The 27848-nt window shown below is 41.1% G+C and overlaps 1 protein-coding gene across 1 annotated transcript in view; it reads right to left on the minus strand.

Moving 5' to 3' along the window:
- Window positions 1-1861: 1861 nt before the first annotated feature.
- LOC146173774 (A disintegrin and metalloproteinase with thrombospondin motifs like) overlaps window positions 1862-27848 on the minus strand; it is a 28284-nt gene continuing 2297 nt past the window's right edge. Inside the window, exons 2-14 of the mRNA XM_084585269.1 lie at window positions 14327-14514; window positions 10407-10505; window positions 9083-9194; window positions 8438-8503; window positions 7322-7437; window positions 7123-7194; window positions 6904-7034; window positions 5522-5574; window positions 5196-5304; window positions 4858-5025; window positions 4198-4336; window positions 3260-3379; window positions 1862-1888 (exon numbers count right to left, since the gene is read on the minus strand). Of these exons, the coding sequence (XP_084441395.1) occupies window positions 1862-1888; window positions 3260-3379; window positions 4198-4336; window positions 4858-5025; window positions 5196-5304; window positions 5522-5574; window positions 6904-7034; window positions 7123-7194; window positions 7322-7437; window positions 8438-8503; window positions 9083-9194; window positions 10407-10505; window positions 14327-14514 (1400 nt within the window). The remainder of the gene's footprint in view (window positions 1889-3259; window positions 3380-4197; window positions 4337-4857; window positions 5026-5195; window positions 5305-5521; window positions 5575-6903; window positions 7035-7122; window positions 7195-7321; window positions 7438-8437; window positions 8504-9082; window positions 9195-10406; window positions 10506-14326; window positions 14515-27848) is intronic.

Here is a 27848-nt window from a genome sequence, read left to right on the forward strand (position 1 = left end):
GCAAGGACATATTGAAAAGATTTAGCCTTACTCGATCTGATTTAAATTCGGCTAGATATGCGTTAGCAAGGTCTGAGGAGAACGATTTTACATCAGGGCGGACATTATGTGCGTCATCCCGATCAAAATGATTATAAAGCTAAGGGAACTAACCAACATCTTACGTTTTGTGTTAGAAATACTGCTACATTGTTATATTGTGGGCGGGAAGAATGAGGGTTCATACTTATTTATATTTCATTAATTGCCATTGTGTCTCATAGCACCTAAAGTAAAAAAATGAAATACATCAGAAATCTCGTTTTGTTATCTTCACGAAATGTGTAATTTTTTAAATGACGTTGCTTTCATTTTTATGCATAAAATGCAAACGCTCTTTGTTTATGTTCTGTTAGGTGACACGTACTATAACACAAAATATTAGTTTTTTCAAAAGAAAGATATTTAGCATTTCACTTTCACAATGTGCGTCTTTTATTCTAGAATATTTTCATTCCCTCAATACTCTACTGCAAACATTTTATTAGATGCGCTTAGAGAACTTGTACTCATTGGAGATATTGAGAAAACGCAATGCCGGCCCTCAATTGATCACCCCTGCCTGGTGCGTAATTTTATTATATCTTGCTCAGTTACTTTGGCAGCACTAAAATACAAGCATCGATTATTTAGCCTACACATACAGTTTTCTATAGAGACGAACGTTGATGCTGGAGTCGTTGAGAAGAAATGACATCCCTTCCTAATGCACTTAGTTTTCCTGCGCAAATGTATAGCAATTTAGAAATAACATTGGAAGTTCAAACGGATCGATAGCGACATAAATTATTTGGCGCATGCCTTTGTTGATCTTCAAACTAAATCAGTGACGTTCCCAGCTAATTCATCTAGAGAATAGAAAGTTCCGGTTAGAATATCGGCGTAGGTTTAGAAAATATGACTCGATGTCATTGAAAACACAGGCTGCTCAATTCTTGAAGTGCTCTTACTGGTAAAAACACAAATTTCTGCTGTATGTAAATTATGAGAAGCTGCGTATACAACTTTTATGTTTAGATCGCACAAGCGCCTCTTGCAGTTCCTTCTGTAGTGGATATTTAGCATTTTCAGTTTAAACCAAAGCAACTGAAAGTTTTTTAGGGTATGATGCTTTTGTAATGATTACTACGAGGTATTCATATTAAACATGACTTTCGTTTTTCATTGTGCCTTTATTTTCCGCTTTGTTTTTCCACTAGGACAGCACTCCTGCCCAAGCCGTCCTGCGGGTCCATGGACCTTGGCCTTTGCGAACGGTGAACACTGGACCTGACGTTTTTGGGGCAAGCGATCTTCCAATCTTCGCATTCATTGTGGTGGCAAGCGTTTCATCTCCTAATTCTCACCCTGTGTTCATCGTCACATCAGACATTGGATTCCAAGCAATCGATCGGTACGATCGCTCAGTGACACGAGGTCATGCTAAGAAGACGACGAAGAGGGCAGGGTCGCGGGGCGGAGCGCTCGCACCCGGCCCTCTGGCCATAAAAGCATATTTCATTGTAATGCCTTCACGTCGTTCTGTCTCTGTAGTGTCGCCATGTTTCAACGCTTGACATATTCCACTACGTAAAAATATAACTCTAATAGCGTGCTTTAGGCATCCATGGGAAAGATATCACTTTCATGACTAGGGTTAGTTCTCTGTCGTCCACTGTTGTCACATGAGCATGTGAGGGAGAGTCGAGTTCGCGACAGCAACATTTTATTCAGCACTCAATTACTTGTGAAAAATTAAATAACGCAGCGGCCGCGCGACAATTTGTACACTGTACAGGAAGGATCCCGAAGTTGGCTCCTCTTCATTCTTCATTGTGTGAAATCACTGACATACGCCGTTAATGCATTTCTGCAAAGAAAAAAAATGAACCAAATAATTATTAATAAAACCATGCAAACAAGTAAAAAACGCTAGTTTAGGGACTAACGCCCCAAGATTTTACGAAGTGCGCGAGATTCTAGGGGCGCCGCTGATAACAAATAAGCAGAAGTTGAGACCGCCCAGGTTCTTAAACAAGCCCTTATAATGCGCAGACACGGCGTTTGATTTTCTACAGATCTTCATCGAAACACCGCCGTCACATCCTGGACTGAATCGCATTGCAGTGCGGAACACCATACTGCCGTAGCCATAGATCTTCCAAAATTGGTGCGCACTCAAATGGCAAGTTTCACCTTCAACTTTTACACCATGCAGAACCTAACAAGGAATAAGCTTACACGATTTCTCCCATAAGGTCTGGCAAACGCGAACTCAACTCCTACCTGCAATACGAGCGGAAATATTGGGAAAAATATTTTGCTCCTTCCCCTTGCTGAATATACAAATAAGCTCTTTAAGGGAAGAATATATATATAAAAAAATAATGATTACACGAAGTCTGAGTGCAATATTAGGTGTGATATCAAATATTTCTGCTGTTTAATGCAGGAGTAAAAAACTAAAACTTTCTGCCATGCAAGAACTGGTGGTGAGTTGCAGAAATTCTACTTGGTTTAAAATATTCATCTGATACAGCTTGTGAAGAAAATGTTACAAAGCTAAATGACCCTGGGGTGTATAGGGTGCAAGGCTTAAAAGAAGTGAAACTGACCCGGCCCTTGCCACGAACATTCAAGCATTGCTACCACTCTGCTCATATCAACGTCAAGCTGATGCAGAATGTAGCCGTCCTTCCTCCTCTGCTGATACTACTCATACAATGACCGTTGTTTCATTTGGATTAAACGTGTAGTTCAGACTAGTACATAATATGAAATTATGTTCCATGTTACATTAATTACTCTTTTGGTGCGCTTCGCCAAAGAATGCTTTCGGGTTTGTCTTATAGGGCCTGAATAAAAAAGGTTATCCATACTGAATTGCAATCAAGCACCATTAGTGTTAAAGAAATTAACAATCTGAAACATTCTATGGAGTCTGCATCTCACGAATGCCACACAGAGCTTTCTGCATTTTGTCTCATTGGGACATAAATATTTTGGTACTCTCTCCCTGCGCAGATATTTTAAAGCATGTTTCTTGCGTCACTGACATGCCGAACACAAAAAAATATTAAACGTATCAAGTGAGCTAAGAAAGTTTGAAGTTCTTTTTTTATAAGCCTCTTTTATTTTCGCAAATATTACCGCCATGCGTGAAGCCTCATGCTTCTTGATGAGTAATGCATTGTCTTTAGTACATATAGAACAAAGTCTTCAAGTGAAAATGAATACTTACTCTGCCTTCGGCGCAGGTCGTTCCGTCCAGTACGTTCGCTAGTCGGTATACGTAGAGGCCTGTGTACGGATTGACTGGGTAGCTGCATCGTATCTTGCAGGTCATCAAGTCTTCCTGATTCTGGAGCAAATGATAAAACAATCTCGAAAATCGTCGCAAATTAGCGATCATCTATCGGTACAAGTGTACTAGGTTTGTCTTCTTCTCTTTTTCTTATACTAGGTAAACCTATGCAAGATTCCTTAAATAATAAACATGGCTATAGTATTGCCGTCTTCCAGACTATGTACCACCTTCGCAAAGGCAAGAACCGAGTTTTTCTTTTTTTATATAACTTTTCATTGTTTCAGTGGATGAAATGCACAAAACTGATATAACACAGTGAAATGAGCAGTCAGTACGAGAACCGATATCAAGCCCTATGCTGCAATTATATGTTAATTGCGATTTTGACCTGGCTTGACAGTAATGAGCTAGCGCAGTTTCAAATTATATTTAGTGATCCTGAAACAGCACTGAACAAGTGTGGAAGGAATGCCTTAGTTCGCAACCCAAGCCAAAGTTGCGACAAGGAGACTTGTCAACGTTGTCCTGGCTTGCGAACTGAGGCTTTTTTCCTTCTACCCTTGTGCAGTGCTCGTTCATACTGTGCACCCAACTACTACCTCTTGTTTTAATTTCGTGATCCTGGTGTTGCGGGGCCAGCACATTCGACCCTGTATGTAAATATCCGGGCCGCTATTAGTAGGGCAGTAACAGAGCACTAGCACTCCTGAATTTGTCTCGCGTGCTCATGTTTTAAATAAAGAAAGCCCAGCATCAGCAGTTTTACAGGCCTAATTTTGCAACCATTTTTTTTTGCAAACCTGCACGTGGCTTGTGGCCGAAGCGACTTGCAAAAATAAAGTTCTTTGCTGAAAAACTCTTCCGTTACTCACTCCGTCAGTCCACACATATGGGATTTCGGGGAAACGTATCCGGCAGTAATCGATTGGTTGAAGTGCTTCCCCAGGAAGACGTTTGTCGAGCTTAAGTGGATAGTTGTACTCTTCCAACAGGCAGTTATGGCTTCCACGCCTAAACAAACGAGAAAGAAACAGCAATGTGTAATTGGAAAATAATTAGTATTGCTTTTATCAAAACATTCCTGCTCTAAATAACCACTTTGCCCAGTTGGCGCAACGTCAGCGTTTAAATCAAAACGTAACATATTCAAGACGTCTTAGTTAAAAGCATTGCTGAATTATTGAAAAAAAAAAACAAACGACAGAGTATTCCTTCCCATAAAAGCATCCTCCCAGATTGTGGCAACACTTCACTGAGAAATCAACCGTAGCAAGATATACGCTGATCACGGCCCTAAAAATTAAGCTTGGTTACTGGTTGGCGAAGCGTTACGAGCGCAGGTTATTCTAATAAACTGTTATTATCCTACATTCGTACCCTAGCATTTGATGATTGGCAGTTCCGACCATCTAATGAACTGAACTGTCTGTGATCCAATGTTTCCACTTTCAAAGGAGTCAGCTTTGCTTGTCCACTATAGCACTGTCGGGAAGGGCGCGCTGGCAACAATTCACTAGTACATGCATGCCTACCTAAGGACGTGCATGATTTGTCGAATGCAGCACTGGGAGAACATGTACTTGTTGAGACCTCCATCCTTGTAGCTCATTATGAATCCGTCATCCCACGGGCAGTCTGTGGCGCCTGGTGAATCCGCCAGGTAGTCGGGTGGCGGGTCTCCGTCGTGCACGCAGCCCATTCTGAAAACAGGCAAGATACGGCAATCGAGGTTATTATGTAATAATAATAATGTCGTCAGAAATAAACACTTCAAAATTTGTACAGTGTTTATGTCTCGCTCGTTCACGGTAATGCTAAGAGCAGACATGCGTAAGCTTAAGATTACTATTTTATAGTGGTAACAACTTACAAGTGAGCCAGTTCATGTGTAGCAACCTGCACGCCATCGTATGTCCCAGGAATGTCTTCGCCTAATCCCGCTCTTTGCGCAGTGCAGGCACCTCCAATATAGGCGACACCTGCAAGTACAGAAATTTTAATGTAACAAAGAAGCAATCTGCATCAATTGTTTTGAGTATTTCAGTGCGCACAATTACTACTATTTGCACTACTTTTTATCTAACATGCATTCCCTCCCCTCCCCCCCCCCCCAAGTATTATGAATATCATCAAAATGTTCACTTTTGCGATAGCAGAGAATGATAAAGAAATAATACAAATAGAAAAACAGCTTACCGGCAACAGCAACATGAAGGGAGTTTGATGGTGTCACCTGCGCAATGTCTCGCCTGGAAAGAGAAATCGTTTTTAGCGACGCTCAACATTTCACTGTTCGGCTAATTTTCCGGCGGAATCTGCGCATTCATTAGGCCATGTGGAAATGTCCGCTTTTGGTCACATGGTTGTGTCCCTCTGACATTGGGTGTTATGATGGACGGACGCAAGATGCCAACATACCAGTCATGGCGCAGCGATCAACTAGCCCCTAATTTTTATTTATATGCACAATGCTGGAAACTCCTACAGAAAGTGGGAACATTAAAATGAGTCCAGAAAGATGCATATTTTAAGGTTGCAAATGTACTAAAAGTATTCACGTATGTAACGACCAGTTAACCGCATTTTAGTACAACTCAAATCTTCTCGTTGAGCGCGTTCCAAAACTTGGCGCTCGCTGAGACCAGTTGGAAATCGAATAAAGAATATCTGTAAGCCTGCGGCAACTTGGCTACTTCTTTGTTTGGACGTCTCTTAGATGTGAATTCCAAAAGTGCAACTCTGTTTCCATTCGTTTCCTAGCTAAAAAGTGAAAAACCAAATTTGGCTTCAATGCACTCAAAACCGCGAGCAATTTCCTCTTCCCATCCATGCGTCGAGCCCAGCACACACGTAATAAACGCACCATGCGCGCAGGCATTCGCAGAATTTCTTAGAACGTGCTAGAGACGCCATAGCATCATTCACTGAAATCCACTAAGCGATATGTCCGAAATAAATCAAACGCTTCATTTTATAAGATAAATTAGAAATAAAAGAGCTCATTACTTTTTAAAGCAATAGACCTAAAAGAAGCCGTGTAACAATTAACCGTCATCGCATCGAGCAGCTTATCAACATGGTTTTGTTCAGGGGAGCGCGAGCTGCTCAGGTTACGTCGCCTTTTACAAGAACCGCTTGGGAAAGACGGCCGTTACAGGGTTCTGTACTGCGGCTCGTTATGCTTGGACAACTAACTTCTAGAAAGGTACGGAGGTTATTTCTTTTGTAGCCATTTGTGTGCTCTATATTAAGCTACAGGAGTAAGCATTTCTTTTTCGAGCCTAAAAGTTCTATCTTCTGTTCGGGAAACTGAAATTATAAATGAGACTTTTTCTGTTTGTTTGTATGATTATAGGTCACTAAATAAGCATTTTCTATATAACTCAGTAAACATTTATTATCACCAGGCTCAGCCATCTCTATATTACCATTTAAGAGCAGCTTTAATTGGATAGTATTCTACGTTTTTCAGTCCCATTGTAGATTGTGAAAAAGACCACAAGACTCTACTCGCGCTGATGTAAAATGACCTTATTAAAACTGTTGTGCATGAGAGAAGACCTACAATGGTGTCTTACCCTGTCAGCAGGTACGCCATGTCATAGTTTCCTGGAATATATCCTGAAGCCAGCCTTAGTGTCAGCCCTGCTATTGTCTGATCAGCGTTGACGTAGTTTCCAGCACTCTTGATGTAAGTCTCTTGATCTGGCTGAAGGGTAAGAAAAATATTTCCTGACGTTTCCAAAGAAGTGCTGCGAACGCTTCCATTTTCCTACTACAGACGTAAACCTACTCACCGTGCTTACAACAATGGCCGTCAACTTCATCTTGATGTCTAGTCCTGTTGCAGTTGCGTACCGAAGATTGACCTGCAAAAACGTTGCCAATCAAAATATCAGGTCATTTGCGACAGAGTTGTACAAAAGCAAAATGTTTAGTGAAATCAGTATACCATCTCTGTTAAATGAACTCTTTCACAACGAAATTGCTACTCACAGCATTCATGAAGATTCCTATGTAGCGGATAAGGTCCCCTCGGGTCTTGAAGTTCCGGTTGTGCATAGAGTCCGATATAATGACCACTTCTGGTCGAATCGTGAGAGTTTTGTTGTCTAAAAAACAGCAATGCACCACTTTTACATACTGCTTGAAGCTCTTACGGGACAATAATTAGTTTCATTTTCAGTCTGTCTAGCCGGAGAGCAATGATGCTAACAAGGTGTAGTAAGCCTTTAATGGTTCATGCTCAAGACCGCGATTTTGTCTGTCCGTGCGTCCACCTTAACGCGTTCTTTAAGTGAGAGGCGATAGCTTGCAGCTGACATGGCCGAGCACTGACTTGACATAGGGGTTCCTGACATTACGTTTGGCAGGAGCAGCCAACTCGGGCCTCTCCTTTCATATAGGAGGGTGATATAAAAATCAGCCTGCCAAGACCCTTGCATTCACGTTATCCCTAGGCCACGCTACCACGTTTACGCGGCTGGGTAAAAAGCAGGGCTTTATATGTTGGCTGGTAAACTGTGCTGTCGCGTCATACCAATCCAGGCGCTTTCTCGAACGCCGCACCACACAGCATACAAAACAGACACAGTGCATACAGCAGGCATCAATGGAGTTTCAAATCGATTAACAGCAAACAAAAGGCGCAGTATCTGTCACAATTTTCTGCAGACACCTTAACTGTACCATAAGGACAATGAGGAAAGTGGGAGTGAACAGAGAGAGAGAGATGCCGTAGTCGTGGTCATCGGACCACCGCGATATGCAGGCTTTCGCCTCATCGCACTTTTGTGATCCAAAATGTCCTTACAATTTTTTAGCTTAGTTTTGGATTGAGAAATAGTATTAGAACCAGTATCAATAACTCAAAATGCTTGAAGTAATTTTGTTCGGGATAATATTCATGCGCCTGTGGTATCGGTCCTCTGCATGTCGCGTGACTGCAATCACTGACATCCCGCTTGTTTTCTTCCTTCCCCCCATTCCTCACTACCTAAAAAAAGTTTGAAATCAGCAAGGTTTTATTTTAAGCTCTTCCGGCTCATTGTCTACGCCTTGAAAAAATATTATCCCTGCAAACATAATACATAGGCATTTGAAATGACTTACCCATCTCACGTTTAACGACTTCGTTTGTCTCGATGTCATCGGCTAACGTGGCGTTGTTGGAAAGAACTGGTTGGTTGGATTAAAAAGAAACAAAATATTAGAGACTCTTGCCAGACTAAAAAAATAACAGTGCGAGAACCGTGTGCGTTAAAAAAAGGGAAGTTGAGTTTTTAGTCAAAGAAGAAATCTTAAAATGGCTGAATAAAAAATTTATGATCATGCTTTTAACTTTTAAGTATCATTTCATAAGAACCATCAGTTACAAAAGATTGATTAGTTTATATTTTTACGTTACTATATAATGTGGGCCAAATAATATATAATCAACACTAGCGCTTCAGACATGAGCCGCTTAGAAAAAGTTGATTACCACTGAATCCCCTTTTATTCAAAACAAACAAACATCGACACACTTTTATTTCATCCATACGAGTTCGCAGAAATATATATATCTAAAGATATCTGAAGATGCGAAGCCGTACGCGTATTACCCATTGCAAATTCAAGCTTGAGGAGCATGTAGGGAGCCCTCGCTTAGGTTTTTGGGGTGAGTATCGATTGGAAGCTTAATACGAATAATATTTTTCTTTAATTCTGCGAGCCCTAAATTATTCGAAAATTTGAAATAAAATAACATATACTCACGCGAGTCTAAAACATGGGTTGACTTGTCCTTTACTCTGAAAATTTTGTGCGCATTCTCCTTTCCTTCTTCATTCAGTGGCACAATGCGGAGATCAGTATCGAGAATACCTTCCTGCAACGCACAAAGTGGACAAATGGGCCTTTTTTATCGAGCGTAGGATTTCTATTCTATTTTATTTCAATTTCTAATTAAATAAAAATAAAGTTATCTCGTTGCATGCAGGCAGTAATTCCTGTCCAAATTGTCACGATTTACTGGAAGATAAGGCTAGAATATAAGAAATCCTGCAACACCGGTACAGGTTTCTAAGACGACGCACTGACTGTCCCGATGTGAATCAATGGCCTGCATTTCGCAAAGCCTTAAAATGATAGATTCAAGACCATTTCAGTTTTACTCCGGTTATCGAAGTGAAGCCTGCGTTATTACTCCGTTGAAAATATAATCATACTTTATTCAAACACTTTCTAGGAGAGACCGCAAGCGGTTCTAGAAGCCAAGACCTCATTTAGTATGTGTCACAACAACTGCACTTTAGGCCTAGGCGCACAGCTGGACTTCGGCTGAAGAATTGCACGTTAATGAATTTTATACTCCGCCCTCTAGATAATTCGCGATATCAATCTACCGAAAGTTGCCGATTGGTTGAAATGACGGCTGAACCTGGAACTGCGTTACGGAACAAATTGTAAATTGCCGAATAGCAATTTTTCATGATTTCTGGCGCAATCAGTGAGCCTACACATTGAGCTCACACTCAGGGTTAGTTTTTATCACGCCTACTATGGACTGGAAGTGCACTGGCCTAGAAACTCTCCGACTCGTTTGAAGAGAAGTAAAAACTTAAAAACCGCACAGCGGGGCGCCACCGGAGAACAGGGTTGAAGGAGGACAATCTGTGGCCGCATCTCCCTTCAGCTTGCGAGAGGCGCATCAGGAAAGGTTAGATATGAGAGCCTTAATTAAAACTCCGTGCCGAATATTACGCCGCACGCTGGCGGACTCCGAATTTACCGTACTTTCCCTGCTTGCCGGCTTTTTTTCCATTTCGGTCGCTGCAAACAGCTTCCGGTGAAACTCAGTGGAGCCCGCTTGACTCGTATCGCAACCGAACGGGGCCATGGAAACTTCGTCTCCCGCAAGATCATAAAAACCGAACTGCTCCTGTGATTGGATCAATTTCACTTTTGTACTTTGCTTTCTACCCTATCCCCGCCAGGCAAGGAGCGACTTGAGAGGAAGAAGTGTCTGTTATTTATCACTTGTCTCGTTAGGTCCTTTTTTATGTTTGTTCAGTGTCGACGCCGCCGCTGCCTTACGTACCACGGTCGTGCGATTGGTATCTCGGTTCCGCCGGATCATGACGGTCGCCGCTCCGTGCTCGTCCGAGAAGATGGTTTTGCCGATTTTTGTGGTCCGCATCTGTGGAAGGAAAGCAGCATCGTAAAGGTTTAGTATTGCCGTTACGTGGGTACGACTGGAACCATAGCGAGAATCGCCACGCATTCGGCGAGGATTATCGCCGCGAGAAACTAAACACCCGTTATTTCCGAAGTGCCGCAGGTAGGATAATTTTGCCGCCATCAGGTGGGAACGTCGAGGAGTAAAGAAATAGTGCACTGTTAATCTACTTATAAACTTTTATTAATTACAACCTCGTATGAAATATGTAATGACTCGAACACGGAGTAAACGATCAAAACGCTGCGTTCAAACTTGTATGCCCGAATCAGCAGCAAGTTTAACCATGTAAGATCAGTACCAATTGGTGCAACGTTGCAGATTGTGTAGCTATTGAAACAATTAGTATCAGCAGTCAAAACACTTTAGCCACTAAGCTTCATTCTCGTTCATTGCCGCGTATCTTAATGATTACGTTTACCATTGACCAAACAGCACATCGCGGACACAATAATATCGACCCCATTTTATCCTTCCAGCTGCTCTTTTTTAGCAAGTAATAAAAACAGAAACTTTGTAATTTATAAACTAAAGCAAAAAGGTAGGAAGTGCAATCATTTTATGGCAACAAATTATAGCTACTTGACTCCCCACAGTCATGTGACTGCAGAATAAGGGCCCTTATTATTATGTTTGCGGCTTTATGTCGGAGGGGTAGGATTATTTTTCGACTGCTTGTATGTTGCACTTGATAGCATTTGAACTTAGTTCACGCCTTTATTTTTTGCTATTGTTGGAAATCAATAGCTGCATAATCTCACACTAGAGTCCACTCCTTTCAATCTATGCGCCTGCAAGCTAAACTTCTACTAAACAATAAACTTCATGACATCATACTAAGCGATTTACGTTTGATTTTGAAATTATAACATACTAAAACCTTGAAAGGCAAAATTAATAGTTTGTTACCCTGACCTTGCCTGCATAAAACTAGTTTGTTTTTTGCTTAACATTTACAGAGGTGCAAAGAAACAATACTTAAACTGATATGCACGGAAAGCGCTTCCATGCCTCCAAACTGTTTTTTTTTTTCACCCAACCGCAACAGAAAAAAGTAAGCCTCAGAGTTTAAAATCATAGAATTTCTTATATTTTGAACATGTGCATGCAAACAGCATCATTTTTGAAGTTTGAGTACTTTACGATACGCATCGACATGAAGCTTACTTTTTCTGTTTGAAATATAGGAGTCGAGTACGCTAACAGAGACCACGCTAGCTTGTTGGTAATTCATAGCGACATTCAATAGAAATAATGGCCCAACAACTAAAATAAAAAGGAAGAGGAAGAAATTTTATGACTGAGAGTAACTGTTCTTTGCTCCGTTAGGGCACTGTATGCATGTTATAAAGTGCATTGGAAGGATGAGCTTGTATTTAACTGCCTTGCCAAGACACAAAGACAGAAAGGAAGTGGCGGTAATAATAGGGCGTTCTGTGATAACAAATGTAATCAATAATTCCAGAGGCATAGGATAAAGCACGAATGATGTACAAGATCGAAAGGGCCAAGTAACTGAAAGGCTCTACACCTAATGCATAAAAATGTTAGACGCGATTAGTTTGTGTTGAAAATGAATACGTGACTGAACGAGTAACTCAATGTCACTGTGCCGTTTCATTCAATATTTGAGTACATACTCTATTTGGAGCAGCGTGATTGGTGTTTTCGAAATACTTGCCACAGTCATGCCTTTATTTGAGATTGTTGTGATTATAAATTATAACTAGGTCATTGTCAATTATTAGCAAATTTATGGACTATTTGTTTACTGAGCGGTTTAGGCACTTTAAACTCAATTTTAAGAAGTTCCTACCCACTTCATTGTAGATTGTTGCACTGCTCTAAGATTCTATTTTCTCTTCCCGTACTGGTCGTTCCGAAAGGTTAGATCAGTTTACTAGAGGGATCGTGCATGCGTGCTACAAATGCATGAGACTGACTTTTAACAAAATGTTTCAACAAAGGGATACTTAGCGGCAGCGGAAACTTCTTCTACACGGGTATTTTGCTTTCCTATTTGAACGTGGAGAGAACCACAACAACTAACGTGTCATTTAACGCAATTTGGTGACTATAGGTTAGCTCAGGAGAATATACAACAATTGTTACCGAAGGGGCATACTTATATATATATGCACTATTTAAGGTTCGAGCGGGCTGCGTTCTAACAATAACAGATGAATGAATTATCCTCATAGAGAATTCATAGTAATTGACCCGCACACACTCACTATTGCGAAGCAAACGCTTAAACTGTCCACCGACCACCTTTAAAAACCACGAATTAGTATACCTAAAAAAAATATATATATATATATATATATATATATATATATATATATATATATATATATATATATATATATATATATATATATATATATATATACACACACACCCCGCCGTGGTGGCGCAGTGGTTACGGCGCTCGACTACTGTTCCCAAGGACGCTGCATCGAATCCCGGCCTCACGGCCGCTTTTCGATTGAGGCGAAAAGCAAGGCACCCGTATGCTGTGCGATGTCAGTGCACGTGTTATATATATATAACGAAATCTGTTACTATGGCATCGCTGTTCGTATAGTAATTTGTATTCACAATTCGCTAAGCATAAGTTCGTTGATTTTATCGCTAGTAATTTGTAGCTTATTAAACGTTTCTCAGATTTACAGTTTTTATCATTTTACTTTATTGCCTTCGATGCGGCGACATTTATATAGTCGTTGTTGTTTTCAGTTTTTATGGTGGTTGACGTACTATTTCCGTCTCTGTGTTTTTCAGGTCCCGGAACTTTGTAAACAAAGGACACTGCGGTTCGTTGATCTTGATATATATAGTTTTTTTTTTACCTGTATGTTGCCGTAGTCAAAGTAAAAAAATTGTCGAAGAATGTAGCAGCAGTAGTGATTATCTATTATGGCTGTTAATGTGCTCGGCTCTGTTCTTTAAGGCGAAAACCTTTAATGGCTCATGCTGTCGGGAACAAAATGTGTCCTGCTTTTGCGGCGGCTCCGATTGGCCGAAGCGGAATGACGTCATATAGGTCTCAAATAATCACAGAGCACCACCACAGTATGCGCGAAGGCGTGCCTTATATAGCCATATGCCAATCAAATATCAATTACTAATTAGTGACTAATTACTTGAATACCTATATCTATATAATTACTACAGAAATAGTTCAATAAGTAACTAAATACTGGCTAATCTTTTATGTAATTAATTATTTATCCACCTAATTACTAACGCACTAAGTAATAAATAATGACTAATTAGTACTTAACATTTAAACAGTGTCAGCTAAGTAGCAGTATGCGGCACTCAGGCGCTCGCCTTTCACTTCTTTAGTCGCTAACATCCTTCATAATTTTGTTTACCTAAAGATTTATTGATTAGCTTAAATATTTATTGACAATGTTCAAGCAAATTTTGCTTTGATTGCTTCGACGAATCTTAGGCAACGGCTATTTCAGCGAAAGCTGCGGTTAATTTGGTTCGAATAGTACTTTCGCGCAGCCCTTGTCACCATCTATATTGTTTTCTTCCGGGAATAAAATTACGCATAAGGAAAATGCGAGGCGTTCGATGAAAGGAGGTTAAAAATACACCTCCAACACTTTTTCACTAGCACGTCCATACAGCAATGTTCTTGCAACTTGCAATTAATACTTTAGTGGCATTAGCATATAAGCTTGGCTGACACTTATTTCGTTTCGTCATTACATTTTGCTCAGTTAGGTCTCCACTCGGCTATAAATGAGACATTATTGCATACTTACAATTCTGTCCACAGGTTCGCCATTTTCAAATGTCCTGATGAGTACACGAGGAGCCAGAACGGAGTTATGGTGGAGCAACATTTCATACTGGTTGGTAATTGCGAGTAGCACCGATCCATCGTCGAAGTACTGTATTTCAGGGTACACCTCTGTTTCCGTGTCGAAAACTGGGATGTAGTATACATGGTCTGCGCAGAAAAAAAAAAAAAACGAGGAAATGTTATAATATCCAAAATATTGCAAACTGTTATATGCGATCTACAGTGGTTTATTCCCTTAAAGGTGTGAAACCCTACACAACACAAAAGGCGCCATATTGTGCTCTTAAAAACTGACGCGGATTGGTGTTCATAAATACAATCGGAGTAATAACCTCCGTTGGTTTTACAAAGAACCCTTATGGCTCATTTGGGGAGCGGTGAGGCATCTGCCTCTATTCGGACCACATGTAGAAGAAACAGAAGTTTCAGGTGTAATGTTGCGCCTATTTTGAAACTCAAATAAATGGCTTCTCATACTCCTGGCTACCTTAAATGAGAATCAACTACGATATGACTTCTTATCTCTGTTAAGGTTTGGTTATCACCGACCAATTTTGATTATTTTGGTTTATTTTTTTTTTACTTCTGCTTTTACGCAAACAATTCCCTTCCCATCGCCCGCCGCCGGCTGGAAGACGTCGCCATTCTTGCCGCTGATTTTGCGGAACTTGTTGCATGAAGGCTTCACCCGGATAAAAGGGCATATCTTTGTGACACTCCATTTCTTCTATATGTTTGCCTTTTACAACAGAAGAAAGCAAACAGCTCTGGAAGATGGAAGGAGCAAATGTTTCGCTTGTTCAGCCCTTTCCTGAGCATAGCGCACGAGCCTCGCGATGAGTAGGATTTAAGGCCTTGTGAACGAATGCACAATGGATTTCTTAAGCTGGCAAACAAGGTTTTTGCACAAGCGACCTAATTTACTAGAACCCATTAAAATACAAACACTGCCATTCGTGAAAAGTAATATTAGGCAAAATGTGTCCTCTATTGAAGTCATCATCACCAAAGCAAGATCAGGTTGCGGCCTGAAAAAGAAACATGCAAATGACCAATAGTTTATTGTAAATTCTAGTTTTAAGCTCTAAAATTGCTCAGGATCTGGCTGATGTCGTAATGGATCGGTCCGGATCATTTTAACCGCTGTTATTTACGATGCACTTCCATCACAGTCTTAAGAGGGGCATATCCTTTCGCCATTAACGAAACGCTGCCACCCTTCACAAGATTGAGCCAACATTAGGCTCAGTGGGGAAAGCACGATCCTACCATGACGCAGCTGAAAGCACATAGTAGAAACAAAAGGAAACGAAGCTCATTTTCAGCAACATCGGTTGTTAACGTAGCTTTTTTCATCGCCTTTGCGCGCAAGCGGTGAGAACTTTCCACAGCTGAGTGATAGGACGGTGGTTCGAGCATTAGCAAATATTTTTCACTTGCTCTTTTTTTAGACACTAAGGGCGTTTTTAGACCATTCTAATTTGCATAGACACGTGTGAAATCATCTACCGTTTTAAGCATAAGTTCTTTTAACGGCCGTTGTCTGCGCGCGGTTAAAGAAACGAGCGCCGTAACGGGGAAGAGCGGTGAGGTTGACCAGAGGTGCTCCTAAATGCTAAAAGGGGTTTTCAATTCATTTAAATTCAATTTTATTCGTTCAGCACCACTACTTGGTACTGAGAGTGCTACAAAAAGGTGAGAGAATCGTCGGTTCGCTGGGAACCGCACCCTTCTTACAAGCAGCATTGACAGCGGCCGCGGAGCAGCATTTAGTGCCTCTGTGGTTCAGCCATATGAAGAAATAAGCCAAGTTGAAAAGAACCAGAAAATGACAAGAAATATCGCCACAAAATTATGCGAGTAATAAAGACAATCACCATTCACATATTCTTTTTGTGGTGCCAGATAATTTCCGCCATCACAACTTGTGTCGCAAAAAAAAGAAGAATAAAATTAGACATCCGGAATTGCACGACAAAATGCAAGTATGATATCTGAAAATAAAACTCAAATAAAGCATATTTATACATGTGTGCGCGGGGAACATTCCGTCATGCCTAAAATTTGCGCCGAGCATGGAGCAAGGCATGCATCCACAAGTTTCTTCCTTTACTTCGCTCCGCTTTCAAGCCGAGAAACTGAAAAACTGAAAAGCATTCACCCTGTCCGGTGGCTCTGTGGTTAAAATGCACCGCTACAAAAACAGACAGCCTGTGTTCGACCCCGACCCCGCCCGTCGTATTACGATGCAGGCAAAACGCAAAGGCGTTCATAGGTCACCGTTAAAGATCCACATGTAGTCTAAACTATATATTCCACTACTGTTCCTTCTTTTCTGCTTTACTTCCCCTTCCTCTCTTCTTTTAGGTGTGGGACGGGTTTCCTTCAAAAGTAGGACAGATACTGCGCTTTTTCTTTTCGGTAAACCAATTTACAATTTACAATGCATACATTCCTGTACTCTGTGGTGAACCTTAAGCGCCGTATCGGAGATGACGCTTGCCGAAGCCCACACTACGAACTCTGCCTGCCACTCAATTTCTGACAATCCAATTATAGCTTCTTATTCAGCCAATTCGCCGTCCCACTTACTATTGATTACTTGGTATACTGACCAGCAACAAGCCTTCAATTTTCCTGCAACGTTCCGAACACTTCCGACAACTCACAACAATATTAACCGAAATAGGCGCACGGCGACGATTTTCGCCTTTACGAGCAGTAGATGCTTCGTGTAAAACACAAGCTGCGCAACAACATAACATATCGCATTTAGAACTTTCTGGCCTTCAAGTGTGTTATGAAGGTCAAGAGCTCGATTTATAGATCAAGCGAATTTAAAACTGCGCTATAATACGATAAGCAGACACACGGACGCACAAATACGAACCGCATATGTGTGTGCGTGTTCGCGCCCCTTTCCGTCCCGTCTTCTTTTGCCTCTGCTTGTGTTCCCCTTTGAAGAAAACAGTATATGCTGCGGTTTAGAGTCCGCATGAAGTTACCACGTCAAATCTAATGCTTTTCGCAATCTCATAGACTGGTGGCTGTTCCGAGTGCCAACGCACGAAGCATAACAACAATGGAATAAGTAAGCCTATAATTATTAGCCTGAAAACAGTAAACAAAAGACTGGACGTGCTAGCATAAAACGTCTATAAGGTTGGCAGCTGGCAAAATCGGCGGGCCGTGCAAACTCTTTCGATTTTCTCCCAAGGCGCTCTCAGGACCCTCATATAGAGCCACTGTGTTGTGGAAAAAATTTATTTTAGGCATTTAGTTTTAATTCTATTAAAACGAACATTGTCAACATATTGCTATGAGCATACATTTCCATTACCTTCTTTTTAATTCCTTTATTCCAGATCCTTTGTTCACGAAAACAAAAATTGAAAATTTAACCAGATATTGTTAACGAATTACGTAGCTTGGGATAAAGAATAAGTATTGTAGATTACACTAAACGATTATCAACCCTCCTCAGATGGTTTTGCTGTGATAAGTGTTTTTTTTTAGTCTTTATTAGCTTTAACTCATTTAGATGGGACACCCGGTACAATCCAAAGAATGAAATGTTTGACCCCTTATGTAATGCCCTCGGGCCTTTAAGGGAAAAATAAATGAAATGAAATGAAAAAGGTGCTTTTTTTGCGCACAACTGCCGCTGTCAGGCCTAAGCTGAGTTATTACCCCTCAGTATTTTAGACTAGGATTGAAATTATCGGTCTGCCAATTATATTGCTTGGCTGCAGGTATACTTAAAGGTCAACTCCGGTGGTTTTTCCATCATTCTTTGTTCTTGGTTGAATTAAAAGCCTCGGCACGTCCTGACTCGCACACAAAAAACCGCTTTTCGAAATTCCGATTAGAAGTATTTTTAAAAAGAAAAAACAGCAAATCGAAACCGAAACTGCTTTCACGGCCAGAAATGACGTCCCAGGTGGCGAAATGGTGACGTCACACTCAGTATTAGAGAAACACTCGTACGTGCGTTGGATGGTGAAAATAAAGCATAGAAATCATGAAGAATTGCATAAAATGTCTGAGGTAGTTCAATATAAGCCTCACAATTTCATAATCATGCGGGAAGTGGACAGTAACGCCGGTATACTGTTTGTGACGTCAGAGACTCAGTGTTGCCGGCAGAAATAGTCTCAACTTAAGCCATGAAAACAGCATATTTTAAAGTCGTGTTGCACGCCAACGGATTATCGTACGGCGCCCACATTTTGTAGAATGCGTCAGAACGGAGAGAAGAATCTACAGTAAAATTTTAATTAGAATATTCGAATGTCAGAAAAACCCCCGGAGTTGCCCTTTAAAGGAAGAACAGCTTCATTGAGAAACATTACTTGTTTATGCAATTACCACTTGCATGTGATATATGAATGAGAATAGAGAAAATGTCGAGATACTGGATTTGTCTTTTTTTCAAACCATGATTCCACTAAAGATGATTGTTCTTTAAAGCATCGTCTATATTGAGATCTAAAAATGGACTTTGACCGACATTTTCAATCAAGAAAAGTAGTTATTTGTATCATTAAGCTCAAGACGTGAAACGAGGCAAATCAAAATAGACTTTTATAAAAAAACCTGCAAGTCACTCTGTAGCCGATATCAGCAGTCCAATCAAAGATACTCATTTAATCTGCCCGCAAGAGTGGTAAAATGGTTAGGGCGCTCGACGGCTGTGCCTAAGGAGGCAGGATCGAATCTCGGCCGTGAAGGCCGCTTTTCGTCGACGGCGAAAAGCAAGGCGCCCATGGGCTCTGCGATGTCAGCGCACTTTAAAGAACCCCAGGTGACGGAAATTTCAGGCACCCTCTACTAAGGCGTCTCTCATAGTCTAAGTCGCTTTGGGACGTTAAACCGAACAAGCCAAGCAACTAACTCCTAGTAACAATCTTAAACGTGCATTTTTAAACGTGCACAAGTACAGTACGTAACGCGAAAAGGACGGTGTGAAGATGGCGCATTGTCCAGTTACGTTATCTTGTTACTTACACTGTTTTTGTGCCCGTAACATATACATCATAGCCAAATTCCCCAAAAGAAATTTTTCCGAAACGTGTTTCCAGATTCACATATTGTACAGCTCTATTTTCCGGTTACTAGTTTTCCAGAATAGTGAAAAACATCACACAGAGCAATGAAATGATGATCACGTTTTTTTTTCATTGATCCCCATCAGGAAAAGAAACTGCTACTTTTAAGGCTGTAATCCGTGTCCGCTAGAGTATGGGTTGACCGTTCATAACCCTCATAAATAGAGTGACAAATAAAACCTTGTCTCTTCCCATTTGACGACCGTATCGCAAGAAGTTTTCACCGTCATCGAACCTTTCTGCCCAATATATTTCCATTTTGCCATGACCAGCGTGAGTGTCTATTTCTGCAGCATAGGTGACTAAAACTAGGTTAATTCACTAGTACCTGCCATCATCCAAACCTAAATCTTCTAGAAACTAGCTGTCATCTTTTCAACGTGCGGTCTATCTGCGTGCGCATGAAACGCGTTCATGTTTACTCTCTCATGGCATTTAACGCTAGAATACGTGGCTACGAGTAGTTGTGTTGTCTGTGCTGTCAGAAATCCTTCCGTATATTGCTGCAAATCTCTAAATATATACCATTGGCGGTGGACTATGCTGTACGTTTTAACGTTCATTTTGAAGGTAGCGCGAAAAACGAGGACCAAGAGTAGAAGGACACAACACGAGCGCTTTGTCCTCTTGGTCCTCGTTTTTCGCGCTACCTTCAAAATGAACCAGATTCAACTCGCCCAACTTTCAACCTTACTACGTTTTAACGTCTCTGGAATACTCCCACTTGGTCCGCAGCCCAAGTAGATAAAGAAATAAAATAAATTACTACCAAACCTGGTCCCTTTTACAATGAAAAATGGCCATATTTCTGCAGAGGTTCTAGAACAAACTGAACCACGCACGAAGCTACTAACTTTCATTGTGAACTTAATATATAATCTTGCTAACAGACAAAGTACGGAAGGCGTACTGTAAAGCCTTTTTGATTTTGCAAATATTTGTCAGATCACATTTTCTGAATTCGTCACTTCATTCCAGCCTAAACATATGTCGCCAAAAAGCGGCCCCTGAAATATTCAATCATATATTATCTCTACTTTGCGCATTAATACCAAGGGTCCTCAAGAAACATCGCTACCTGTCTCGCTAGCTTGCGAGTCGATATTTGCATTTGACATGAAAACAGTGCCAGAAACTGGTTTACGATGATGTTTATCTTTTTCTGGCATGAGTACAGCGAAGAACGCTGCATGACTGTTCAAACTACGCGATTGCCCTTATATTTTTGGCATCGAGGGTCAGACCGTGACATTGAGCATCTCGCGCATAGCTGCCGTGCCACGTCTTAAGCTTCGAGAGAGCTGAAGATCCATAAACTGCATCCCTGACAGCAGAGCATAAATAGTTATTAGAGCTTCTGTTTTTGCGGTAAACCAAACCAAAGAACTATTTATTTCTCCCCTCATCATTGTCTCCTCTTTACAGGAACAGAGCTGTGATAATGACATCTACATGACGTTTTTATTGGGGATACGGCAAAAAAAAAAAAGTCTTGCTACATGCTCATATCGGGTGTGTGCATCTCTGGGAAAGTTACTAGGCAAATACGAATCCTTTGTTTGTTATCTTGCAGAAATTTTGCCTCGTTGGCACTCTTTAGTAAATAGTAACTGCTGACCTAAATTGAAAACTAGATAGCTTTGGAACTCTCCGCTCTACAATCGCTCACCACTCCTAGAAAGATCAAGCTTATTTTCTCGAGCACTAACTGCACCTAATTAAAAATTACGGAAACAGAAATTTACGTTCAGGGTATAAATGAGAGCACGAAGAATGTACAGAAAACCGGTTTAAAAAATGCATGTGAAAACAAAAAATATTTGTGCCTATGGAACCTCAAAATACATCTCGTCAAAGCTTTGTTTAAACTTTTTGGAGCATAAGTTCTCGCTAAGTCAATATTTTTCCTGTCAAAAGATCACTTCTACTTTACAAACCACTTGATACAGGAGTCCTTCATGAATTGACGATAATAAATTTATGAACCAACGAAGCTGTACAATGAAGCCTCGTTCCTGACCTGATGGGCAAAATCTTTGATTGGACAAATTTGCGGCATGCAGTTTGAAAAGACATATGAATAAACATCGAATCCAAATTTTCGCAACATAAACATCGAGCGGAACTGTCTTTCTCCTGCCTTTTTCGACATTCCTTACATTTAGCTGAAGGGAAGAAAAGATCAGCGCTTGTCGCAACAAAGCTTTTACCCCTTGCCGTATAGATATCGGCTCAGGCGTCACGTCTAGTCTTCGAGCGCTGTATTTCTTATTTGTTTCTTTTTCACGTGGCTGTGCATTCGTTATTAAGACTTGCCTTTCAGTTGTGATGCACTATACTGAGGCGGTCTTTATCACAAAAATGCAGTCAGTGGATTAGCGGGTTTCTCTGCCCCTACCTACAACAATGGGCGTGCCTCGGACGGGTCACATATCAGCGCCATGTGCAGGTAACGATGATCTGATATCGGAGTCTCAGAGTTAAATTGGGGCATGAGCAGCGGCTCAATTGTTTGCGAATCGCTGATCGCTCTGGCCGAAGTGCGCTAGGCGACGTCGCCGCTGGGACTTGAAGGTCTACTTTCACAGCCTCAGCTCTAAGTGGCGCGTGCTGGTTATAAGCCATAATGACCTTTTATCGTTGACAATCGCTTAGTGAAGAGTCAGCCGCAAACGCATTCATCGGCGGTTTTCTCGAACGCCCTTTTCTGCGCAGTATTTTCAGCTCTGCTCAATTATTCAGTCCTGGATCTTTTCGTTCTCTGGTCTCCATTAAATTCACAAGCAAGGCAAGAACAATCAATGGGTATACGTGTCAACAATGCTGTCTTCGAACGCACGCCACAAACTATTAGAAAAGAGCAGATACCATTTATGTGAAAGAATTCAGAATGCTTTTTAACATGCGTACAGAATGATGACCATACAGCAAGATTGTAATTATTGAGTTATATATTGCCCTAAGATTGCTTATTGATATTCCTCCTTTTCTTTTCCTTCTGAATTTCTTCTAATTTTACTGCTAAAAATAAGGATAAAATAATTAATCAAATCACTATACAGATCAAAGGGGATTACTCATAATATTATATCAAGGAAACACAAAGACAAATGAGGAAAACAAAGACAAGCGCTTGTCCTTGTTTTCGTCACATTTTTGTTTACACGCAAACTTTTCAGTATACAATGTTCGAAAGCACCGCATTTGGCAAAGAGTTGCACGTATTTACTGGTCGCAATTCATACAAGATTCTGCAATGAACAGTGATAGTTGCAAGCTGAACTTTTTATAAACACAGAAATCTATTACAATTATTTCATAAAAGGGAGCACTTTGGCTCGCTAAAGTGCTTCAAGGCGATAGCCTTTCCTGGCGCACTGTTATGCATTGACTGCGAGATGTTTGTGAGTGACTAGCGTAAACTTTCAGTAATCGCCAGTAACCAATTGCCTAATTAGCATGAGCACAATAATTAGCTAATTCGTTTATTGCACTCGTCAATTACCAGTACAAGGCATGCATATCAGTAAACCTTAGTTACTATTCAGCAAGCGCGAACTTACGCTAAGTGTCTGATTTGCGCTAATATGCTAATTAGCTAATTAGTGTATTTAACTCTACCTTGAATCAATTGTAAGTACACTCTTGCTTCACTACATCCACATTTAGGAAACTAATAATTATTTTGGAGCTTAATTAGGCTGCAAAGGCTAATTGGCTAATTAACTAAAATCAGTTCCACATACTTAGAGCATCACTATAGAATTCCTTTATATGGTTTGTTACGACCAAGCATCCGCATTTGCGCGCTCTATTGTTCGCCTGTGGGCATGGATAAGTGCTGTGAATATGTGGTGATGGTCCAATGGCTCTAAGTGAGCCTGTTTCCAGGAATCCTGTTTTGTAAGCCTGTTTTGCTTTGTGGACAACCTGCAAATGCCAAATTGACCCTGTCAAGAGAACGTCTGGAAAAACACAAAGAAACGTCCCCCTGCGGGAAAATGCAGGAAGTGCTTTCTTTCTTTTGTTCACCCTTCCAGTCGAGAAGCCCTATCGTCCAGTGAGGAATGTCTACTTTCCAAAGGAGACGACAGAGTGACATGTCCGCTGACGTGCAGGACAAGAAAGGAGCATGACGCATACAGCCATTAAGTGATTTCCCAGGAATGCAGGAAAGATTTGCAATTGTCGAAAACGGACAATGCTGGGAGCGTATGCGGCGCCCACGTGCACTTGGGTTTCTGAGAAGTAAACCCACTTGTCAGAACCAGCCTGTGGTTTCTTTGCTGAAGAATAGAAATGTACCTCCTCTCCTCGCCGTTCCCAAGCTTTTCCCGCCAACAAGTGATCACGCCCAACGAATTAATGCCGGACCAGTCAGTGCTTCAGACCATCAGTGCAGTGATGTGTTCGATTGGATGCCGATATCTGAGGGGCGTGCCCTGGATTTGGTTGGTCAGCATCTTCAGAGAGGGGCTGGACATAGGGGGTTTTAAGGACGCTGCAGAGCACGAAATGTCGCTCTGGGCCCTGGGTAAACGGCTCATCCAGTCGCTTCTCGCTATGAACTCTTAACGCTTGCCATTTTGCTGCTGTACCCTTCTTTTTCGTGTAAATAATCTTGTAAATAAGTTTCTCAAAGTGCCATTAAACCTGCTTGTACATATTCCACCAACTTCGAAGATTCAATCCTACTTCAACCCCGAGTCTCTGCACGCTACCAAGTGAAGGCCGGGTCGACGTAGCCCCAGCATCACGACAGGTTGCATGGTTATTAGCCAAAGTGCAACTAGCCCCGTTTGAAATTCGCGCACTGTGACGTCACGAGTATTTCGACCAATTGACAGGCGTAGCATTTCGGTCGACAACCCTGCTTACAACGAAGAGGCATTAAAGGCTTCCGCCTTAAAATTGGTATGGTGTGCTGGCGAAGACTTGAGAGTTCCTTGGACTGCCAGAAGATCAAATCAGTCAATATTGTCGACCATAAACCCTGACTGCTCATTGGAGGGTCAAATTCTAAAGTTAAAACTCAGCTACTTTGGCCATCTGATGAGAAGAGAGGAGTCGCCGGAGAAAGATTTGATGTCGGGAAAGGTTGAGGGTCGCCGGAGAAGGGGTAGGCAGCGAACGCGATGGTTAGATGGCATCCTCGAGGCACTGCAGATGAAGTTATGTGATGTTAGGAAGATAGTGAGAGACCGGAAAGCGTGGCGTGACATGGCCCATAGGGTCACGAAGAGTCGGACATGACTGAACGACTGAACTGAACTGATTGGCGTACCACTATACGGTGTACTACACCAAGCAAAGCGGAACATCGCATTTTGCATTCAGTCGCAAGGAGAGCCCTCATTGATGAGCAATTTTGACACGTCCGTAATGAGCACAAATATAACTAAAACAGGAATAACGTTGGTCGCACGAAGGGAAATAGATATTTTAATGCGTAGCTTTGTTTGTCTGATGCGAGCATTATACATAATCTCCGTACAAAAGTGTCCGCACTGGTTGTGCAGCTGATGTCACGTATAGTTGACACAAATGCTATATCGACTGATAGCGTATATTGACTATAATTGCACTAAACAAAATAAGTACCACTTCAGTTCTGTTAGATGTGAATATATTTATCATGACGTTAAAATATGATGTCATACATCCTTTAATATGTGTATAACCACACAGCTATAATAGCAGGTGCTAATATTATATATTTTAGGCCCCATCATCATGTCCTATAAAATTGTGAAGCTTATGTCGAGTGCAACTGCACTAGAGTAATTGAGGGTATTATTTAACTTCCGATAAATTAGTTGACTGTCTTACCGTAATTAAAAATTTATGCTACAACATCAATTGACATAGTGTTAAATAGCTAATATTGAGTACTTTTGTACTTCAGTAACCGTAGGCTTTTAATATTAGCTGTTAATTATTACTGTAAATAAATATTTAATTGTCCCCTACAACGTAAATTTACATGTCGTTTAAAAGATCTCTACGAGTACCATCCAATATTAAACGAAAAAAGAAAGCAAAACGGAGTGTTGTTAACCGACCTCGTCTAACTTAGGCCAAAAGCACGCAACAGACTCAAAACAAAAATCTTTGTAGCGACGCATTCTCTGCACGTAAACAGACCTAAGCGCAAACGTATTTTTTTTTAACCAGCTACTTTGATTCTTTGGGTTCTTCGGCCTTCTAAAAAACCAGTTTAGTCTAGCTTGGGAAACAAATAAATTATGTGAACGAGAAAGCTTGTTACAATATCTAACATTTAACTGGTTGAGTAATACAGCTAAACACTGGTTACAGCCTCACATATATACCCGGTTGTTCATATTGGCCATATCTCGGTTTTTAATTAGGACAGCGTCGATATCATGGTCCCCTCGTGCAACAAGTTTCTTGGTCGTGCGGGATTTTTTTTAATGTATGTAGGTGTGTAATAAGAAAAAACACCAATATACAGACATCATTTCACAGTCCACATACCATGCTGGAGAGGGAGGCGGGCCAAATAACGCGGGAAAGGAGAGCAGCGGTGGGTACCACAGTGAGGATTGGATGAAAGTTGAGGTAACATATGCGCCGCACACCTGCGCTAGAGGCCGACATAGCTAGACGTCTCGAATACGCGCGCTTTTCATATCGTTTTGTGCAGCCAGTAAAATTTTCTGCGTAACAGCGCCTAATCAAGTTTTTAAAAGTTTAAAAATGTAGATAATCGATAAAAGTAACCACCAGCTAGCAAATTTCAACTGCAGATATGCGCTAATAAAACGAATATGAACCGTAACAGGTTTATTACCCATCTTTATATTCGGCATTATTCGCACGTGTTTTATTGCGAAAGCTATATTATTCCAGGTTTCAGCCCCTCGCGTAGTCGGTGGCCGCAGTCACGAATGACCTTAAACAGCCGCGAAGGAGAAGAAGAAGGACATTCGGTCACTCGCAGCTAAAGCTTTCGCTCCATATTCGGTTCAGCAGCGTTAAACCCTTCTCACTATTTTTTTTTGTTTTTGATGACTGCAAGTACTACTTACAATGGGGCAAATTGTTATCACTATTTAAAGAAGATTATTTAATGCCTGGTTCAGCTTCGCTGAAGCAACTTTCATATGGACTAGTTAAAGTGCTCGCTAAGTCAAAAGGAAATAAGCATATTTGCATGTAGTGCATGTATAATGCGGAGAGGCACTGTAACATTTATTTCTATTTAAAATAATGCAAACTGCACCCACTACGCACCAGAAGAGTGCTACCGCTTTTGAAGTAAGGTGTTAAATCTTTATACAATAAGATCAAATGCTCGTATTAATTACCAATGTGTTGATCATACAGCACATCGTAATCCTACAACCTTCCTCCTTAAATAGCCTTTGCGTGTTTAATGAACAGAAAGGAGGAAGATTTTTTTGTCTCCCTAAACAATGTCTTAAGCGCTTGTTCCAGCTATGTAAATAAAAAATCCACTGCACTTTTTTCTCTTATAGTTATTTTAACCTTCATATATATGGCTCATACTACTATCCTTCCCTCTAGATACAACGAAAAACAATGATTTGTACAGTCGTCAGAAAAAGTGGCATACAACACGCAGCCTGTTGCGGATCTTGGGAAAAGTAGAGTCATTCGATAATTTTCAGAATACCGCGGAGGTCCCATCGCATGCGGGCAACCATGGGGAAAAGTAGTAATTCGATAATTTTCAGAGTACCGCGAAGGTCCCATCGCATGCTGGCAACCATGACCGGCGCGGCCATGAAGCTTCCAGCTTCTCGGGGCGCGCCTCTAGCGCAGCTATATTCAAGTCAAACGCAGAGGACATTTTGAAAGCAGCATGGGCATATGCCTGTTCATTGCCTTGAAGAGCACTGCAGCTACTTTAGTAACAGGAGATTTTGCGAACTGTGAGCGGTGAACTTGCCTTGAAGGCTTAGCAGCGATCTGCATGTGGATCCTTCCAGTCCTGCGAAAATGCTCTATCGATAATTCCGACACCTAGCTGTTGTGTTGTGATTTCGTGGTATTGTAATCACTTTCACTTTCGCGCCTTCCTCGATTACTACCGTAAGCAATCAGATTGAGTGATTCTTGATGGCGATGCAGATGCCAACTAACAGTTTTTCGCCGTAGATGCGTGCGCACACTTGCACTCGAGCTCACTCATTCTTAAATAATAAACATCTTTACTGAGGTAATCAAAATTATTATCATTATTCATTATCACTCATCGCTAAGCACTCTTACTGAGTTCTAGTCAGTTTCCTGTCATCAAGTCGCGATTTGACGTATTGGTCGTTTTGTAGTCATGATAAGTCAAGCCTAGTCATTTTAATGATTATAACTCATCCCTAAGTTTTA

The sequence above is a fragment of the Amblyomma maculatum genome, chromosome 11 (assembly GCF_055883805.1).
Source record: "Amblyomma maculatum isolate TAMU_Amacu chromosome 11, ASM5588380v1, whole genome shotgun sequence".
Taxonomy (NCBI): domain Eukaryota; kingdom Metazoa; phylum Arthropoda; class Arachnida; order Ixodida; family Ixodidae; genus Amblyomma; species Amblyomma maculatum.